The following is a 21,934-nucleotide window of genomic DNA, read 5'->3' as shown; positions in this document are numbered from 1 at the left end:
AACAAATCATGGAAATATTTTTACGGTGTTGTATATCATGCTCTGAATACTGTAGCACGGAGGTAAAGTTGATCATTTTAGTGGTCTAATAATAATAATTATAATTCTATTTTACCTATTGTTTGCGTATCTCATATGGACCTGTTTTTCTTAATTTATTTGAAGTCTTATGCATTATGGTGCTCTTTTCAGTCACTTGTTTCCCTGCAAGGCACAATGTAATCTATGCTGAGATTAACTCTACAGTTCTTTGCATATATTTTAATATACATTTTTATTTATTTTTCATATTCATATGTCATATTCTTCTTTTGGGAACATGTTAAAACAGCAAATACTTTCTTTAGTGTGTGATATTACTACTACCCAATAGCGCTGATATACACAATACTGATTAAAGATACAATTATTGATTTTATTTGTTCATCTGAGGGGATTAATTTGACCACTTTTCACCAGTATCTTATAGTCTGTGCAGGAATTCCCCCATTATGCCAATCTTTCAATACAATCCCGCACCTTATTCATAACCGGTTATAGAATACACAATATAACTTTATAACATAAACAGCTAGTATGTGCCTGACCTTGAGGCTTATACCAGTGATTATAATCTCTTCAATTGTCTGGTCCAGTTCTAAATGGCAAAACCGGCCCGACCAATAATCAGAGAATGAGACGATTGAAGCTGCTACGGCGAGCAGCCCCCTCTGCTGGACAAAATAAACAGCACACGGTACGCTTCGCTGCTCCATGTAATATTTCACTATGCGGCTGTTTTGAACGCTCATGTCGGGGACAGACCACCAAAAACCAGGACTGTCCCCGGAAAACAGGATGGCTGGTCACCCTAATGTACAGGAATAAAATCATCCAGTTCCATGATATTATAATAAACATCTCTGTATATGTTTTCGCCATGCAAGAGAGATAGACAGACAGATGGAAAGATCGACAGACAGATAAGACAGACATACTGTTACAAAGACAGACAGACAGACAGTTAGACAGATAGCCAATTAGATAAACAGACAAAGAGACAGAAACAGACTGACGACAGACAGATAGCTATCAAGACAGATAGACAGACAGATAAGACAGACAGTCTTCAGAGTTTAAGAGGTTAATCTCCTGTAAATAAACACAGAAAAAGTAAACTGAGACAAAAGCAGTTTTCAAATATTATATTAATCTTTATTTCAGTTTTGACAAAATAGCCCAAAGATCCGACCTTTACAAAAATATGTCTTCTACAAATGTCCTCTGTAGTCAGTTCATGGGAGCGCGCTAATAAAACACAGTGTAGAGCGTCTGATAACATGGTGCTACTGCACAGGACGTCCCATATGCAGCTTCATAAAGCCTGAAGAACATTCATCACAGCTTCTGTTAGTGTTGATTCTGCACGTAAGGTGTCGCTCCGCACAGCAGCAGCGGTGTTATCAGTCCGACAGCAGCCAACCCGGTCACCATCTCCAACACAGATTCAATTAATCAACTTAAATTAGCATTCCACAGATATACAGTAACAACATGATTGTGTCCTTTAACAACAAGTACAGAAGAACTAATGTACAGATATTGAGTGCTGCAAACATAAAGCTTGAATATAAGATGACACACACACACACACACACACACACACACACACATGCGCGCGCAAAGAAACGTCTTTTTGGTCCCACAGAATTGTACGCATTTAATAAGAATACAAAAGCAGCTCAGCACAAGAGAAGGCAACACCAGCTTCAATGTAAATCAAAAACTTTATCTTCGGACTCCAAAGTGCAACTGAGCGTATGAGGAGGAACCTGCGGAGAGACACGAGCATTACATTATTATGGCTGGTTCAGTTACGATGTTTGTGTTGGGGAAGCTAATCAAAGACAGTACTCTACAAATGATTAGTTAGTCAAACTGTAATCTGATTACTATTGTAAAAAGTAATCACAGAATAAGTACATTTTAAAAACACTTCACGGATGTTCCTGGTTTCTCCCTGACAGCGACTCGTTAGCGAGCTCGTTATATTTCTCGTCATGTTATTGTAGAAATGTGTTCAAGTAATGGAACGTCAGTGTAATCGGATTACAACATCTGATCACAGTTCTATTGTCATTGTATCAGCTGGAGTTCTGCTGTTACCGTGGAGACCTGACTGTGATGTAACCGTTACCTGTCTGCACACTTCCCAGTCTCCTCTGTAGGGCCTCCAGACGGGAGATATAGTCTGTGAGAGCACGATCCGGATCATAGTTCTGCAGGTGTGAACAGAGTACAGCTCCAGCGTCACCTGACACACTGTGATACCTGAGAGACAGAGAGAGAGTGAGGGAGAGAGAGAGAGAGTGAGGGAGAGAGAGAGAGCGAGAGAGAGAGAGAGAGAGAGAGAGCCCCGACAGTCAATTAAATACCACTTTAATAAGAACTGCAACATAATAACGGCCTTCATTGTAACAAATGTAAGCATCCTATATCTCTCCTATAACTGTTCTGAGACCAGTGCAGACAGACAGCACACTGGAGGTTAAGTCATGCACTAAATAGGGAGCAAGGGATCATCCTATAGCTCTCCTATAACTGTTCTGAGACCAGTGCAGACAGACAGCACACTGGAGGTTATGTCATGCACTAAATAGGGAGCAAGGGAGCATCACATATCTCTCCTATAACTGTTCTGAGACCAGTGCAGACAGACAGCACACTGGAGGTTAAGTCATGCACTAAATAGGGAGCAAGGGAGCATCCTATATCTCTCCTATAACTGTTCTGAGACCAGTGCAGACAGACAGCACACTGGAGGTTAAGTCATGCACTAAATAGGGAGCGTCCTATAGCTCTCCTATAACTGTTGTGAGACCAGTGCAGACAGACAGCACACTGGAGGTTAAGACGTGCACTAAATAGGGAGCAAGGGAGCATCCTATAACTCTCCTATAACTGTTCTGAGACCAGTGCAGACAGACAGCACACTGGAGGTTAAGTCGTGCACTAAATAGGGAGCAAGGGAGCATCCTATAACTCTCCTATAACTGTTGTGAGACCAGTGCAGACAGACAGCACACTGGAGGTCAAGTCATGCACTAAATAGGGAGCAAGGGAGCATCCTATAGCTCTGCTATAACTGTTCTGAGACCAGTGCAGACAGACAGCACACTGGAGGTTAAGACATGCACTAAATAGGAAGCAAGGGAGCATCCTATAGCTCTCTATAACTGTTGTGAGACCAGTGCAGACAGACAGCACACTGGAGGTTAAGTCTTGCACTAAATAGGGAGCAAGGGAGCATCCTATAGCTCTCCTATAACTGTTCTGAGACCAGTGCAGACAGACAGCACACTGGAGGTTAAGTCATGCACTAAATAGGGAGCAAGGGAGCATCCTATAGCTCTCCTATAACTGTTCTGAGACCAGTGCAGACAGACAGCACACTGGAGGTTAAGTCTTGCACTAAATAGGGAGCAAGGGAGCATCCTATAACTCTCCTATAACTGTTGTGAGACCAGTGCAGACAGACAGCACACTGGAGGTCAAGTCATGCACTAAATAGGGAGCAAGGGAGCATCCTATAGCTCTGCTATAACTGTTCTGAGACCAGTGCAGACAGACAGCACACTGGAGGTTAAGACATGCACTAAATAGGGAGCAAGGGAGCATCCTATAACTCTCCTATAACTGTTCTGAGACCAGTGCAGACAGACAGCACACTGGAGGTTAAGTCATGCACTAAATAGGGAGCAAGGGAGCATCCTATAGCTCTCTATAACTGTTCTGAGACCAGTGCAGACAGACAGCACACTGGAGGTTAAGTCATGCACTAAATAGGGAGCAAGGGAGCATTCTATAGCTCTCCTATAACTGTTCTGAGACCAGTGCAGACAGACAGCACACTGGAGGTTAAGTCATGCACTAAATAGGGAGCAAGGGAGCATCCTATAGCTCTCTATAACTGTTCTGAGACCAGTGCAGACAGACAGCACACTGGAGGTGAAGTCATGCATTAAATAGGGAGCAAGGGAGCATCCTATAGCTCTCCTATAACTGTTCTGAGACCAGTGCAGACAGACAGCACACTGGAGGTTAAGACATGCACTAAATAGGGAGCAAGGGAGCATCCTATAGCTCTCCTATAACTGTTCTGAGACCAGTGCAGACAGACAGCACACTGGAGGTTAAGTCTTGCACTAAATAGGGAGCAAGGGAGCATTCTATAGCTCTGCTATAACTGTTCTGAGACCAGAGCAGACAGACAGCACACTGGAGGTCAAGTCATGCACTAAATAGGGAGCAAGGGAGCATCCTATAGCTCTGCTATAACTGTTCTGAGACCAGTGCAGACAGACAGCACACTGGAGGTCAAGTCATGCACTAAATAGGGAGCAAGGGAGCATCCTATAGCGCTCTATAACTGTTCTGAGACCAGTGCAGACAGACAGCACACTGGAGGTGAAGTCGTGCATTAAATAGGGAGCACGGGAGCATCCTATAGCTCTCCTATAACTGTTCTGAGACCAGAGCAGACAGACAGCACACTGGAGGTTAAGTCGTGCACTAAATAGGGAGCAAGGGAGCATCCTATAGCTCTCCTATAACTGTTCTGAGACCAGTGCAGACAGACAGCACACTGGAGGTTAAGTCGTGCACTAAATAGGGAGCAAGGGAGCATCCTATAACTCTCCTATAACTGTTGTGAGACCAGTGCAGACAGACAGCACACTGGAGGTCAAGTCATGCACTAAATAGGGAGCAAGGGAGCATCCTATAGCTCTGCTATAACTGTTCTGAGACCAGTGCAGACAGACAGCACACTGGAGGTTAAGACATGCACTAAATAGGAAGCAAGGGAGCATCCTATAGCTCTCTATAACTGTTGTGAGACCAGTGCAGACAGACAGCACACTGGAGGTTAAGTCTTGCACTAAATAGGGAGCAAGGGAGCATCCTATAGCTCTCCTATAACTGTTCTGAGACCAGTGCAGACAGACAGCACACTGGAGGTTAAGTCATGCACTAAATAGGGAGCAAGGGAGCATCCTATAGCTCTCCTATAACTGTTCTGAGACCAGTGCAGACAGACAGCACACTGGAGGTTAAGTCTTGCACTAAATAGGGAGCAAGGGAGCATCCTATAACTCTCCTATAACTGTTGTGAGACCAGTGCAGACAGACAGCACACTGGAGGTCAAGTCATGCACTAAATAGGGAGCAAGGGAGCATTCTATAGCTCTGCTATAACTGTTCTGAGACCAGTGCAGACAGACAGCACACTGGAGGTTAAGACATGCACTAAATAGGGAGCAAGGGAGCATCCTATAACTCTCCTATAACTGTTCTGAGACCAGTGCAGACAGACAGCACACTGGAGGTCAAGTCATGCACTAAATAGGGAGCAAGGGAGCATCCTATAGCTCTCCTGTAACTGTTCTGAGACCAGTGCAGACAGACAGCACACTGGAGGTTAAGTCATGCACTAAATAGGGAGCAAGGGAGCATCCTATAGCTCTCTATAACTGTTCTGAGACCAGTGCAGACAGACAGCACACTGGAGGTTAAGTCATGCACTAAATAGGGAGCAAGGGAGCATTCTATAGCTCTCCTATAACTGTTCTGAGACCAGTGCAGACAGACAGCACACTGGAGGTTAAGTCATGCACTAAATAGGGAGCAAGGGAGCATCCTATAGCTCTCTATAACTGTTCTGAGACCAGTGCAGACAGACAGCACACTGGAGGTTAAGACATGCACTAAATAGGGAGCAAGGGAGCATCCTACAACTTAGTCCTGCTGTCCACATATGTGGACACCAATTTTAAGTTCAGATATTAACAGTGTGGGGTAGATTACTTCTGAAATGTGATAATGTATTTTTTTTTTTTATTAAATGTAATCTGATTACAAGTACTTGATTTTTGTCATCTAGTTACGTAATCCAGATGACATGTAATTCATTACCCAACAGTGGATATAAAGTAACCGTGATCATAGTTGTACCTGTGTTGGACTGATGCTGTCGAGCGAGGAGAGTCCCGTCCCGTTCGACCGCGGCTGGTCGCTTGTCTCTCTCTGAACACCTCCACACTTTCTGGGTGCAGGTATGAAGATTCGTTTCTTACATCAGAACCTTACACACACACACACACACGCGAATGTTCAGGATTAAACTGGTATGTTTGATGTGCCTGTTTCTAATCTATGGGAGCACATTTCTCTCCTGTGACGCTAAACTGTGCAAACATGCGTACATGTACTTAATCAAACTCTGGGCTGATCCAGTCATAAGTCACAATGTTACCTGTGATCTGACCAATGCCGTTCCTGCTAACCGTCGGCGAGGTGATTGGTCCAACAGAAGCTCTCTGCCATCTCTTCACCAGAAACCTCATCCTACAGGAGACAGTGTGTATTCAGCATTACTGGTTCAAACGAAACAATAACAGAGCAAAAATATCAAAAATAAAAACAATTGATGGGACCTTTAATAACTGGACCTCAAAGATTGAAAACATGTCCAAGTTTCAGCATTCAAAACAGTTTCTGAAATAGTGGCAACTCCACCACCATGTCCAGAAATCTGTGGAGAACTGAAGGTGGCACAATCCGGGGGGTGGCGAGGGGGCGGGGGGAGTCGCTTAGAAACGTTAAATCCCCAGGGTTAAGCCACGTCTCAGTCACAAATAAAAAGTCCAGTGAATGAGATTTATGTATTTGTTTAGTAGCCGGCGTGTAATAAGCGGGATAATGTAGTCAGCCGGTTGATATCGCACAGTAAACCCCTTCAGACTGATACAAGTGTCTCTGCTTCTCGTCAAGGTCCTGATCACACTGTCGGGGTTATTGTGTGATGACCATCTGACTGTACATTATCCCATACTTATATTACATACCTGTCACATAAACATACCAATGACTGTCATCATATCCAGAGATGTGTCCTTTATATTGATCTTCTGACGTTTAATACTGCAGTAGTGTGTGAGTACCTGGAGAGGGCGATGGAGACACGCACAGCCGATCTGAAGCGTGTGAATCCTCTGCGCTGATGACTGACAGACTCCAGACAGGTGTGTGTGGGGTGGACGCCCATGCGGGCGATGAGAGACAGCGTGGCTTCCTCACACTCCTGAAATCCACCCAGCAACAGCAGCAGATATTTCTTCTGATAAATCAGAGCCTTCCGGAAACTCTCAGCTCGCAAGTATCTACCATACAGCCTCTGCAGAGAGAGAGACGGGACCGTTAAATGTGCACAATACATGCATGCATATACACACACACATGCATGCATATACACACACACACATGCATGCATATACACACACACACACATGCATGCATATACACACACACACACACACGCATGCATGCATGCACACACACACGCATGCATGCATGCACACACATGCATACACACACACATGCATACACACACACACATGCATACACACACACACGCATGCATACACACACACACGCATGCATACACACACACACACACGCATGCATACACACACACACACATGCATACACACACACACACGCATGCATACATACACACACACGCATGCATATACACACACACACACATGCATGCACACACACATGCATGCACACACACACACACGTGCATGCATGCATGCACGCACACACACACACACGCATGCATGCATGCACACACATGCATACACACACATGCATACACACACACACACATGCATACACACACACGCATGCATACACACACACACGTATACACACACACACACACACACATGCATACACACACACACACGCATGCATACACACACGCGCATGCATGCACACACACACACGCATGCATGCATGCACACACATGCATACACACACACACATGCATACACACACGCATGCATACACACACACGCATGCATACACACACACGCATGCATACACACACACGCATGCATACACACACACGCATGCATACATACACACACACACACGCATGCATACATACACACACACACACACACGCATGCATGCATACACACACACACGCATGCATACACACACGCATGCATACACACACACACGCATGCATACACACACACGCATGCACACACACACGCATGCATACATACACACACGCATGCATACATACACACACACACGCATGCATACATACACACACACACACATGCATGCATACACACACACACACGCATGCATACATACACACACACACACACGCATGCATGCATACACACACACACACACGCATGCATACACACACACACACACAAGCATGCATACATACACACACACACACACACACGCATGCATACATACACACACACACACACATGCATGCATACACACACACACATGCAGAGTACTCCGTCTCAGGTCAGTCAGGTGAAAGCAGCTCACCTTGAGTGCGCTGTTGTCAGTTTCAGATCCGGTAATTTCTCGGAGCATGTCGGATCGAATCTCTGCTTTGAGCCGGTTCAGTTCCGCCTCCGTCTGACGGAGAGACTTTTCTAATCGACTCTTCTCTTGAGCCCAAGACTCTCGCTCGCGAGAAAACAACATCACCTCCCGATGCTCCGCACTGCTCCTGCTCTCAACCTGACGGACACACAGCTGCGTTTATAATTACTGTTAACAACAAGATTTTTAATTCAGTAAATATTAATATTTTCTTCACTCACGCTCCCAGAGCTGTTCATGTTCTGCCTGCATCTGCGCAGTTCCTCCTCTAGTTTCAGTAACTGGTTTCTCAAGTCGTTCTTCTCCTCCGTCAGTCGGCTGACGAATCCCGTCAGTTCTGCGTTCTGTCTCAGTAAACGTTCGTTCAACAGACTGGATGAACCTCCCACCAGCAGGGTGGCGCTCTATGCGCACACACACACACACATTTTTAATATTAAAACAAATTAAATAAAGTAATAAAATATATTTTGATTTAACATGATAAATCAGTGCAATTAATTCAATTAAAAAATAATGCATAAAACAAAATCGGGATTTTAACATTAATTCCATTAAATAATGGGAACAGCGTGCAATTAATTTGATAAAACATTTGAATCGATTTACAGACCCAAAAAACCTCTTTAAATAAATGTTTGTCCAGTGAGAGTAAACATGCTATCTCACCACAGGGAGAGCAGAAGGGGCTGATGGGATATGCTGTAACAATGATATCACATCCTGTACATTAGTGTGCAGCCACGCCAGACTTTCACGGTCCGGCCCTTCCACAGGTGACCTGCACAAACACAGAGACAGTCAGACAACGCTTGGAACACATTCACTTCTGTATTGCGATGCACTTCTGAATGTGCAATGAGACAATGTAAACAGGACTTGAGTCGTAATGTGCTGAGGAAGGTACCATCCAGCTGGAAACTAGGCAGGTAATTTAGGGACTGGGCGACCAGGGTCAGTATTTAGAAAGGGTCAAATCTGAACTATATGTTTAGATAGAAGCCAAATAATTAATTTTATATGCATTGTCCATTATTTAGTGAAAAGGTTAAATAATCAAATATTAAAATAAATTCATGATTTTCAAAGGCAGCGAAATTACCCATTGTGTGTGTGTGTCTGTGTGTGTGTCTGTAGTGAGTGTTTAGTGTGCGTGTGTGTCTGTAGTATGTGTGTGTCTGTAGTGAGTGTGTGTCTGTAGTGTGCGAGTGTGTCTGTAGTATGTGTGTGTCTGTAGTGTGCGTGTGTGTCTGTAGTATGTGTGTATCTGTAGTGTGCGTGTGTGTCTGTAGTGAGTGTTTAGTGTGCGTGTGCCTGTAGTATGTGTGTGTCTGTAGTATGTGTGTGTCTGTAGTGTGTGTCTGTAGTATGTGTGTGTCTGTAGTGTGTGTCTGTAGTGTGTTTGAGTCTGTAGTATGTGTGAGTCTGTAGTGTGTGTCTGTATTATGTGTGTGTCTGTAGTGTGTGTCAGTAGTATGTGTGTGTCTGTAGTGAGTGTTTAGTGTGCGTGTGTGTCTGTAGTATGTGTGTGTCTGTAGTGTGTGTATCTGTAGTGTTTTCTATCTGTAGTATGTGTCTGTAGTATGTGTGTATCTGTAGTGAGTGTTTAGTGTGCGTGTGTGTCTGTAGTATGTGTGAGTCTGTAGTGTGTGTCTGTAGTGTGTGTCTGTAGTATGTGTGTATCTGTAGTATGTGTGTGTGTCTGTAGTGAGTGTTTAGTGTGCGTGTGTGTCTGTAGTATGTGTGTGTCTGTAGTGTGTGTCTGTAGTATGTGTGTGTCTGTAGTGTGTGTGTGTGTCTGTAGTGTGTGTGTGTCTGTAGTGTGTCTGTCTGTAGTGTGTGTGTCTGTAGTATGTGTGTCTGTGTGTGTCTGTAGTGCGTGTTTAGTGTGCGTCTGTAGTATGTGTGTGTCTGTAGTATGTGTGTGTCTGTAGTGTGTGTGTGTCTGTAGTGTGTGTCTGTAGTGTGTGTGTATCTGTAGTATGTGTGAGTCTGTAGTATGTGTGTGTCTGTAGTATGTGTGTCTGTAGTATGCGTGTGTCTGTAGTATGTGTGAGTCTGTAGTGTGTGTGTATCTGTAGTATAATAATCGGCAGATTGGAGGGACGTATCGTTTGGAATTATCCGTCAGTGTTTTAACAAAACAGGCACATGATTGAGAATTATACTAATGCAACTCTGCTTATTGCATCTGATGCGACTCAAAGTTTCAGGGGTTATTGTAAGTCATTATTTAAGCCACGTTTAACACGTGTGAAAAGTCACATTAAAATAAATGATGAGTTTTGTCACCTGCCCGAGGCATCACTGGTCAGGTTGTTGATCTTAGCGGCGATGAGGTGCAGTCTGCCGAGAATTTTGTCCATGTGTTTAGGGTCTGAGCTCTGAGCGACCCCTGACCCCATGACCTCACGCAGTGACGGTGCGCTGGAGTCCAGCGTCAGAGCGTCTCCTGACTTCTGCTGCAACACCCAGTCACAGGTTCGATCCGCCGGCTGACCATCTGAATGTGTGCTTTGGTTATTCTCACTCAGTCTCACTCTCTCCTCGAGCTGTCTCACTCTCTCCTTTAGCCTGTCTCTCTCTCGTTCCAGTCGCTGTACGTTCTGTCTCTCTGCGTTCAGCTCTGACCGCAGCTCACTCGTCCGTCTCTCCATGTCACTCAGGCTGTTGCGAGACACCCGCAGTGCATCCTGGTCCTGCGTAACGGAGCGTGCGAGTGCCGATTTCTCCTCATCAAACTGACGTTTGCGCTGCACCGCGTCCAGTTTCTGTCTCTCCAGCTCCTCCATCATCTGCATCACCTGCGTCTGCTTCTCTGCCAGCTGCGACTGCAGCGTCTGCAATAGAGACTCCACGGAGAGAACGCCGGCCTCCACCTGCGACACAGAAACTTGTGTTCACTCTCACGTGCTTTAAGGAACAATTTAACGGGTTAATCCCCTTTGTACAGCTGTAACTGAAGCACGAAGCTCCTGCAGACTATATATGTATTTATTTGTGTGATGAAACTAAGGGGGCTTTCACACTTCACACTTCTCTTATGTCATCACAAACACGCACGGGAACACAACGCGACTCATACTTTATTATTTTGGTGCCATTATGCACAGCAGAGTGAAGGACGACTGCGTATATGTGCGCTTCACAGCGTAAATGTCCAGGGGGAGGCGGCTTGCTGCTGCTCGCAATGCCGTTTTTTGAGGAGACAGCTGATTGCAAGGAAATCATTTGCATCTTTGTTTACACTTCACGCTTACACTCGTGTCCAAGGTGAAGTTATCACCACTGTCGTCTCCTATTATACCCCATATTTATAACCTATCATAGAGTTTATGATGTGTATAGACAGACAGATACAGACAGACAGACACAGATATAGACAAACAGAACAGATAGATAGAACAGACAGACAGACAGACAGACAGATATACAGACAGACAGATATACAGACAGACAGATATACAGACAGACAGACACAGATATAGACAAACAGAACAGATAGATAGAACAGACAGACATATATGACAGACAGACAGATACACAGACAGACAGGCAGATAGACAGACAGACAGATATACAGATAGATAGACAGACAGACTGATAGATAGACAGACAGACAGACAGAACATACAGACAGCCAGATATACAGACAGACTGATAGACAGACAGACACAGATATAGACAAACAGAACAGATAGACAGAACAGACAGACATATATGACAGACAGGCAGATAGATAGACAGATATACAGATAGATAGACAGACAGACTGACAGATAGAACAGACAGACAGACAGAACATACAGACAGACTGATAGACAGACAGACACAGATATAGACAAACAGAACAGATAGACAGAACAGACAGACAGACAGACTGATAGATAAACAGACAACATACAGACAGCCAGATATACAGACAGACTGATAGACAGACAGACAGACTGATAGATAGACAGACAACCAGATATACAGACAGACTGATAGACATACAGACAGCCAGATATACATACAGACAGAACATACAGACAGACAGACTGATAGACAGACAGACAGACAGACTGATAGATAGACAGACAACCAGATATACAGACAGACTGATAGACAGACAGACAGATAGATATATAGACAGATATACAGACAGACAGACTGATAGATAGACAGACATACAGATATACAGACAGACAGATAGACAGACAGACAGATAGATAGACAGACAGATAGATAGACAGACAGATATACAGACTGATAGACAGACAGACTGATAGAGACAGATATACAGACTGATAGACAGACAGATAGACAGACAGACAGATATACAGACTGATAGACAGACAGACAGATATACAGACTGATAGACAGACAGACAGATATACAGACTGATAGACAGACAGAGTGTATTCATAGTGTTACATATTTGGGACTTTCAGGAATGTGTGGATCCTCGTGTGTTGTCGAAACTAATGATGTCGGCGTGTGAAAGAATATTCCGGGTTCAATACAAGTGAAGATCAATCGACAGCATTTATTTAGGCTTCACGCTATTCTCCGCAGCATCCACGCACAACTCACTACACGCCCCACCGAGAGCGAGAACCACATTATAGCGACCACGAGGAGGTTACCCCATGTGACTCTACCCTCCCTAGCAACCGGGACAATTTGGTTACCCCATGTGACTCTACCCACCCTAGCAACCAGGCCAATTTGGTTGCTATGGAGACCTGGCTGGAGTCACTCACCACACCCTGGATTCAAACTCACGACTCCAGGTGTGACAGTCAGCGGCAATACTCGCTGAGATACACAGACCCCTCATTTAGGGTTTGTTAACATTACATCGTCATGGTAACGGAGTTGTAAAACTGGCTATTGGCCTGATTCAGTGACGTCACTTTCCACCAGACCCGCTACATTTGTGACCATCAGCGTGAGGAAACAATGACGGTGAAAACCTCGGGACACCCGAGAAACGATATCAAAAACAGGAAAAGTTCACACAGGAAGCCTCCACACGTGCTGCGTCTCCGTGGTAACGCGCTCAACAAGTCACGTGATAAGCTGCGCGTATTGATGGTTTCAGACGCGGAGGCAACTGAGATTCGTCCTCCGCCACCCGGATTGAGGCGAGTAACCGCGCCACCACGAGGACTCAGAGCACATTGGGAATTCTGAATGATTCACAATAAGAGCAGAGACGTGTGTGATTGATTACCTGACTGCAGGTGCCGTCAGTCTGTATGAAGGTCTGATGCGTCTCAGACTCCTGGTTTTGAGCGCTTGTTGAGCTCGTCTGGATCTGTCGTATCAGTTGTGTGTTCAGTTCTTTCTGTCTCTCTAGAGCACTGCCGAGTTCATCTGCACGAGCTCTCTGAGCGTCTAACTGCACCTGCACACATGCAATGCATCACGATTGTGTTTAGACCCTTTATGCTACAGATACGTCAGGACAGATGATGTGTACCTGCAGCCCAGAGACGCCGCTGATGTCTAGCGCCTGCCGCCTGTTGTCCTGCTCTCTGAGCTGAGCTGAGCTCTGTCTCTCTCTCTCCAGAGAGCTTGACAGCTCGGCCACACGACCTCGCTGCTCCTTGAGAAACAGTTTAAGGTCCTGCAGAGACGTGTTGCATTGAATTGCATGTTTAGATATCAAAAACGATCCTTTATCTTTACTCTGGCAATGATTGGCGGATGGGTCTTACCTCCACTTCCTCTCTCTCCGTCTCCTGCATCCTATCTGATCTGCATTTCTCTTTCTCGAACGCCCATTGCAGCTCTCTCAGTCTCTTTTGCTCTTCTGAGAGTCGTTCGGTCAGTGAATCCACTTCAGCGGCTTTCACGGACACCTCCGACCTGACACAACACACACCAGAGCGAGTGTAAGAAGCAAGATAATGTCCAGTTAACAAGCATTTCCCACAAAATCAACCCCCCTTGAGTTTGGCGTGTTGTGCGTTACCGGAGCGTGTCGTGTTCTTTCAGGAGTTTGTGTTGTGATTTTAGTGTCGTCTCCAGCTCTAGTTTAGTTTGGGTCAGTTCGGTCTTCAGTTCCTCCAGAACGAACACCAGCGATCGTTCTTTCTCGCCCTCCGTCTCCACTCCTGCTGAACACATCACCGCAAAAACTTCACTTGCAGTTCTGCAGATTATTCTTTTCTCCCCAATTTGTAACGCCCAATTCCCAATGCGCTCCAAGTCCTCGTGGTGGCGTAGTGACTCACCGGCAAAGTCACCGCCTCCGCATCTGATCACGTGACTTGTTGAGCGCGTTACCGTGGAGACATAGCGCGCGTGGAGGCTTCACGCTATTCTCCGCGGCATCCACGCACAACTCACCACACGCCCCACCGAGAGCGAGAACCACATTATAGCGACCACGAGGAGGTTACCCCATGAGACTCTACCCTCCCTTGAATCCAGCCAAGTCTCCTTAGCAACCAAATTGGCCCGGTTGCTAAGGAGGGTAGAGTCACATGGGGTAACCTCCTCGTGGTCACTATAATGGGGTTCTCGCTCTCGGTGGGGCGTGTGGCGAGTTGTGTGTGGATGCTGCAGAGAATAGCGTGAAGCCTCCACACGCACTACGTCTCCACGGTAACGCACTCAACAAGTCACATGATGAAATGCGTGTATTGACGGTCTCAGACGCGGAGGCAACTGAGATTCGTCCTCCGCCACCCGGATTGAGTCACTACACCACCATTAATGTCACATATATAGGATGTGCTTCAGTAAAGTTGTGGCTCCTCTTTGACGCCCCCCTAGCAGGTGGGATACTTTGGTACTTTGCCCATGCCTAGAAACGGCCCTGGATGTGTCGACCAATCACAGAGAGCCTCGTTAGATCATATGCAAATATGTGAAATGCAGTGAGGAACTATCATAGCAGCTGGTTAGGGAGAACACTTAAGAGAGAAACAAACCCTTTGATCATTGCTATACCTGCGTTGTCCACATGGTGGCGTGCGTGTGATGCGTTCGGGACGTCTGAGACGAGTGTGTCGAGTTGAGCTCTGAGCTGACGGATCTCTGAGATCAGACTGTTTCTGTCCGCAGAACACAACCCAGCCATCAGCTCCCTGTGACGAACATCCTGCACACAAAACAAACACACGTGTTACAGTGAACATGTCTGCAGATAAAAGAGGGGCTTTTCCTCTCAAGCCATTGTCTGACCTGTTCCTCTAGCGCCCTCTCCAGCCGACTCAGATGAACTACAGCGTCAGCGGTGTCCACACGCTCCAGATGAGAGTAAAGAACGTTCTTCAGCATGTCTCGCTCCTGAACAAACACCCGCTGAACGGCTGAGAGCAGCTCTGCACGCCAGTCATGTGCAGGCCCCGACTGAACCTGTGTGCAGAATGACTGTCATCATTACATTTGGGTGCATTCCCCACCCCTTGCATGCTATTTCATGATGCTTTTAGCTATCAATTAGAGTAAAGTACGATGATGAGTTTTATTTAGGATGTTGTCGTGGTGACAGAAGCTGCCAGTGCAAATGCAAACATATATATATAGTGACAAAAAATAAGATATAACAGATAACTCAAAAGAGAAATCTACAATAAATCAATAATGTTGTTTGACTAGTTTCAACTGCCCCCTAAATGTTACATATTTTACGGTGTTTATGCAGAATTATGCAGATTTTCCCTCAAAATCAGGGTATCTATGTGACTATGTGTCTCCTAACCTGGAGACGTGAGTTTGAATCCAGGGCGTGCTGAATGAATCCAGTCAGGTCTCCTTAGCAACCAAATTGGCCCGGTTGCTAGGGAGGGTAAAGTTGCATGGGATAACCTCCTTATGGGGTATTAGACTCCAGCCAGGTCTCCTTAGCAACCAAACTGGCCCGGTTGCTAGGGAGGGTAGAGTCAAATGGGGTAACCTCCTCATGGGGTATTAGACTCCAGCCAGGTCTCCTTAGCAACCAAATTGGCCCGGTTGCTAGGGAGGGTAAAGTTGCATGGGATAACCTCCTCATGGGGTATTAGACTCCAGCCAGGTCTCCTTAGCAACCAAACTGGCCCGGTTGCTAGGGAGGGTAGAGTCAAATGGGGTAACCTCCTCATGGGGTATTAGACTCCAGCCAGGTCTCCTTAGCAACCAAATTGGCCCGGTTGCTAGGGAGGGTAAAGTTGCATGGGATAACCTCCTCATGGGGTATTAGACTCCAGCCAGGTCTCCTTAGCAACCAAACTGGCCTGGTTGCTAGGGAGGGTAGAGTCAAATGGGGTAACCTCCTCATGGGGTATTATACTCCAGCCAGGTCTCCTTAGCAACCAAACTGGCCCGGTTGCTAGGGAGGGTAGAGTCAATTGGGGTAACCTCCTCATGGGGTATTAGACTCCAGCCAGGTCTCCTTAGCAACCAAATTGGCCCGGTTGCTAGGGAGGGTAGAGTCAAATGGGGTAACCTCTTCATGGGGTATTAGACTCCAGCCAGGTCTCCTTAGCAACCAAATTGGCCCGGTTGCTATGGAGGGTAGAGTCACATGGGGTAACCTCCTTGTGGTCGCTATAATGTGGTTCTCTCTCTCGGTGGGGCATGTGGTGAGTTGTGTGTGGATGCTGTGGAGAATAGCGTGAAGCCTCCACATGCGCTACGTCTCCATGGTAACGCACTCAACAAGTCACGAGATAAGATGTGCGGATTGCTGGTCTCAGACGCGGAGGCAACTAAGATTCGTCCTCCGCCATCAATCAGTTCTCCCGGATTGAGGCGAGTCACTACGCCACCACGAGGACTCGGAGCGCATCGGGAATTGGCCGTTACAAATTGGGACATTAATAACTTATATAAAAAAATATTACTTTCCAAAATATTTCAATATATGTTACAGTTTGACACGTTTTAGTCATTTTGCACATTACTGTCACTTATAATGTTATTTTGGCGACATGAATTGTACACCAATTTAGTCAGGAGTAAAACTGACTAAAATAAATGAATATGACATGATGAAATATTGACATAAATTATGACAAAATATTTTTTTAAAGGACATATTCATGTTGCCATGGATACAGACGTAATCTCACGTTTATCTCTCGGTTGATATATCCAGGATAAGCACACAAACACACCGTTGCGAGTAAAGAAACAAATACAGATCAAAACCATCGAAGCTTCTGTAGCGTTCCTCCTCCTCACTTGTAAACAGCGCCGCAGTTCTCACGTGTCTCTCGTGCCAGCGCGATTACATCACACGTGCATAATAAATATTTCCAAACGCTGCCTTAAACGACTTCTCTTATTACATATGATGGGCAGAATCAAGTCCTACCCCACATTATGTCCCACGTTCCAGAAGCTGAATGCGCTGAGAATGTCGTTTCATGTGTAAGTTGGAAGCTTGTGTGTATAAGCTCACCTGTGTGTCAGTGTTTGTCTGTAATTTGCCGATGAGTGATTTGAGGGACTCTACGGTGTTGATGAGCGCATCTCTCTCTTCGCTCCAGGCCTGAGGGGGGAGCTGTGCGCCGGCTGCATCCGCCTCAGACAGAGACAGAACCTGCATGCCCTCCTGATGAACCTCGCGCAGCAGCGTCTGTGAGAGGGAACGTTACGATGGGTTTGATTCTTCATTCACTCGTTCTGTTCATCCTATAGTCAGAGATTATCCGCACCTTGATACTGTCGGGCAGGACGTCCGGTTCGATGTCTCTCAGCGCCCCTTCAGGTCTGGTTCTGAACTCCTGCTGCAGGTGAGGAAGACCTGTGCGCTGACTCCAGTCTGAACTGCAGTCTGTTACACACACAACATGAGAGCATATGAACATCACAATACACACTACTGAGTTATTCACTAGTGGCCAAACTATAGGGGATTATTTCTCTGATTTGAATCAGTTCACACAAATCATCCATAAAAACTTACTCTCTTTTTCATTGAGTAATGATGAAAATATCTTACCGCTGACATATCCATCTTTAAACGGAGAAGCTGCAGGCCGCTCTGACGCTCTCGCTGAAGCACCCTGATACAAAACAATAACAGACTCTTAAATGCTGTTTAATTCAGTTACCTCAATATTATCTGAAGCTACACAAACTTGCAACACTCGTATCTCACCACCAACATATTGTGGTATTGTGGTAATTCACAACATATGTTCACTCGTGCCAGCAGGCAAAAACATACTAACAACGCCTAGCAACATGTTAACAACACCTAGCTACATGCTTAAACATACTAGCAACACCTAGCTACATTCTAGAAACACCAAGCTACATGCTTAAACATGCTAGCAATACATAACAACATGCTAACAACACCTAACTATGTGCTTAAACATGCTAGCTACACCTTAAATGTGCTAGCAATGCCTAACAACATCTAGCTATATGTTGAAAACAACAAGCTACATGCTAAAACATGTTAGCAATGCCTAGGAATATGCTAACAACACCTAGCTACATGTTAAACATGCTAGCAACACCTAGCTACATGGTCAAACATGCTAGCAATACCTAACAACATGCTAACAACACCTAGCTACATGGTTAAACATGCTAGCAATACCTAACAACATGCTAACAACACCTAGCTACATGCTTAAACATATTAGAAATGACTACCAACATGTTAACACTTAGCTACATACTAAAACATACAAGCAGTGCCTAGCATCATGCTAGAAATTCCTAGCTACATGTTAAACATGCTAACAACACCTTGCTACATGCTTATGCTGCGTTCCATTCAACACAGAAAGTCGATTTTTCAAACTTCCTACTAGGAAAAGTGTAATGGAACGGCACTTGAAACTCCACTGTGACAACACACAAACATGTCGTTACCCAGGGAGATACGTCAAGTTGTTAAGTAGGAACATCCCATATCCGACGTGGAATATTAAAATACTGGAACGCAGCATTAAAATACGCTAGCAATGCCTAGCAACATGCTAGCAACACCTAGCAATATGCTATAAACATCTAGCTACATGCTAAAACATGCAAGCAATGCCTTGCAACATGCTAGCAACACCTAGCAACATGATAAACATGTTAGCAATGCCTTGCAACACGCTAGCTACATGCTAAAACATGCAAGAAATGCCTTGCAACATGCTAGCAACACATAGCAAAATGCTAAAACATGCTAGCAATGCCTTGCAACATGTTAACAATGCCTTGCAACACGCTAGCAACACCTAGCTACATGCTAAAACATGCAAGAAATGCCTTGCAACATGCTAACAACACATAGCAAAATGCTAAAACATGCTAGCAATGCCTAGCAACATGCTAAGCAGCACATAGAAAACATACACAACTCTTTGAGTGAAGCTTTAAATGTCTTTTTAATTGTTTAATTGGCAAACCAATCAAATCCTGCAAAACTCAAGCCCCACCCAACATTATCCACTACACAGATATACTGCACATCATGGCAGTCAAATGTGTTGTGAATGCCGTTCCATGTTTACTTCAGAAGTAACTTGTTCTTTATCAGTTTATCTCATGAATGTGTAATGCCTGTCTCACCTCAGCAGTTCTGAGTTTGTTTATGGCATCTCGGAGCACTCGGCACTCTTCCTCCAGCTGCTGGTTTTCTCTCTTCAGGCTCTCGCTCTCTGTGATGTGTCTCGTCTCCATGTCCATGATCTCGTCCGCGTGGAGCTCCTGCATCTGTCCGATCTTCTCCATGTAGCTCGCGATCATCTCCTCCATGTCCTCAGATCTGGACAGCTCAGCCTGCGTCCCCACGTCCGCATGAGGTGTGAGAGACGTCCCGTTCAGGGATGAGGTGGAGAGCTCTGATTGGTCAGGGGAGTTTCTGTTGGAAAGTAGGGGCGGGACTTTGCTCGTGCCACCACTTTCATTGTTCCCATGATTCTCTCTTTTGTCTCCATGTCTGTTTCCCTTCTTTTTAGGGTGAGATGACGGCTGTTGTTGTAGTGGCTTATCGCTGTGTTTGATCAAAGCGCTCTGCAGCGCCTGAACTTCCTCCTTTAACTGAGTGATGGACGAGTCTCTGACCTGTAAGTTTAAGGAAGGTTTTCAAACCATCTTAAATGTAAAAAACAAATAGCACAACTGAAACAAGCACAGTATTAGCTATAATATCCTGCTTGTCAAAACAGACGGGACACTATTCCCCTCAAGTACCAAGGCCCAAATAGCTGCCCAAGAGCACTCCAAAAACGGCCGCCGAGTGGACCGACTTACCTTGAAGAAGAGACTTTGTTGAAAGGATGGGGAAATATGTTTGGACCGTTCTAATGCCTTTGTTTTTGTTTACAACCAAACGATTTTCCCCTAATAAAGTTTGTTCAAAAGTGAATGTACTGGATGAGCATGCTTGAGATGAAATACGAGACAAGGGAAATATCTAATATTTTCATTGGCCATCAAAGTGTCATTTCAGCACACAATTCTATTAAACACAAAACTTACTACTTACTAGCTCAAGCTGTAACAATTTCATTGTTTTGATCTTATTTTTTATTTGTTAATTTAATTTAAACTTTTTTTGGTATTTTATTATATTATATATTTTATTTTGTTTCATTTTATTTTTTATTTATTTTAATCTTTGTTTATTTTGTTAAATTTAAATGTAATTTTGTTTATTTTATTTTATTATATACACTTTTTGTTTCGATTATTTATTTATTTATTTTATACTACGGGCTGTTTATATACTCGATTCTGATTGGCTGGAAGGTGCGCAGTAAAACCGTTTAATGCACAGGTAGTACCAGTCAGTTTGATTACAGTTCGAAATTAATCCGCTACTATAATCATTGGTAACCATAGTAACACAGTTACACTTGCAAACAGAGTGAGAGAAACATATGAAAACGTTTATTTAGGTAGGCTAAATGGATGATTTTTGCATATCGTTTAATTTGTATGGTGAATATGGCAATTTTGAGAAATGGGCCCAGGCACAAGACGAAATAGAAGACTTGGAGAAGACGTTGAATGACAAAAAGCGGCACAAAGAATTAACACCGACAGAGCTAGATAAGATCGAAGACGACAAAGATGAGGTCAATACGAAAAAGACAACTAAATGGGCAGTTAACACTTTCAGTGACTTTTTGCACCAAAGACAGAAAAATGTTGATTTCGAGACCTGCTCTGCTTCTCTTTTAAATGAGACATTGCGGGAGTTTTATGCCTCTGTTCAGTCTACCGCTGGACGCGAATACAGTGTTGCAAGTTTGATGTGTCTCAGAGCAGGTATAAACCGTCACATTACAAAATACAACATCGTAAGTGATAAAGACTTCAAGTCAAGCAATGTCATCTTTAAATCAGTTTTAAAGCGCTACAGGAAAAATGGAAAAGACACCAGCGTTCATCATCCGCGTATTACTGAGTCTGACTTGGAGAAAATTAGAAATGCACCTGCACTCTCCCCTTTCACACCCACAGGACTTGTAAGAAAAGTTTGGTTTGACATACAGCTGTGTTTTGCACGGAGGGGAAGAGAAGGAAACCGTAA

At 44.7% G+C, this 21,934-nt stretch overlaps 1 protein-coding gene and 1 long non-coding RNA gene across 2 annotated transcripts in view; one reads left to right on the top strand and one right to left on the bottom strand.

Annotated features, from left to right (window-relative positions):
- Nucleotides 1-1,175: 1,175 nt before the first annotated feature.
- The window catches only part of LOC127650376 (A-kinase anchor protein 9-like), a 112,301-nt gene continuing 91,542 nt past the window's right edge, over nucleotides 1,176-21,934 (bottom strand). Inside the window, 19 exon segments of the mRNA XM_052135751.1 lie at nucleotides 1,176-1,811; nucleotides 2,177-2,310; nucleotides 5,992-6,121; nucleotides 6,293-6,384; nucleotides 6,981-7,213; nucleotides 8,407-8,604; nucleotides 8,688-8,870; nucleotides 9,136-9,247; nucleotides 10,759-11,345; nucleotides 13,685-13,858; nucleotides 13,934-14,080; nucleotides 14,172-14,322; nucleotides 14,429-14,573; nucleotides 15,412-15,562; nucleotides 15,646-15,819; nucleotides 17,846-18,022; nucleotides 18,102-18,220; nucleotides 18,389-18,452; nucleotides 19,966-20,460. Coding sequence (XP_051991711.1) covers nucleotides 1,768-1,811; nucleotides 2,177-2,310; nucleotides 5,992-6,121; nucleotides 6,293-6,384; nucleotides 6,981-7,213; nucleotides 8,407-8,604; nucleotides 8,688-8,870; nucleotides 9,136-9,247; nucleotides 10,759-11,345; nucleotides 13,685-13,858; nucleotides 13,934-14,080; nucleotides 14,172-14,322; nucleotides 14,429-14,573; nucleotides 15,412-15,562; nucleotides 15,646-15,819; nucleotides 17,846-18,022; nucleotides 18,102-18,220; nucleotides 18,389-18,452; nucleotides 19,966-20,460 — 3,510 coding nt within the window. The 3' untranslated portion in view covers nucleotides 1,176-1,767.
- LOC127650486 (uncharacterized) lies at nucleotides 3,650-5,395 on the top strand. The gene is made up of 3 exons (XR_007971457.1): nucleotides 3,650-3,987; nucleotides 4,356-4,446; nucleotides 5,366-5,395. It is a non-coding gene; the product is annotated as an uncharacterized LOC127650486 (long non-coding RNA).

Source organism: Xyrauchen texanus, chromosome 10 (assembly GCF_025860055.1).
Source record: "Xyrauchen texanus isolate HMW12.3.18 chromosome 10, RBS_HiC_50CHRs, whole genome shotgun sequence".
Lineage (NCBI taxonomy): Eukaryota > Metazoa > Chordata > Actinopteri > Cypriniformes > Catostomidae > Xyrauchen > Xyrauchen texanus.
Note: the sequence above shows the minus strand (reverse complement) of the source record. Positions and strands in the feature narration are given on the sequence as shown.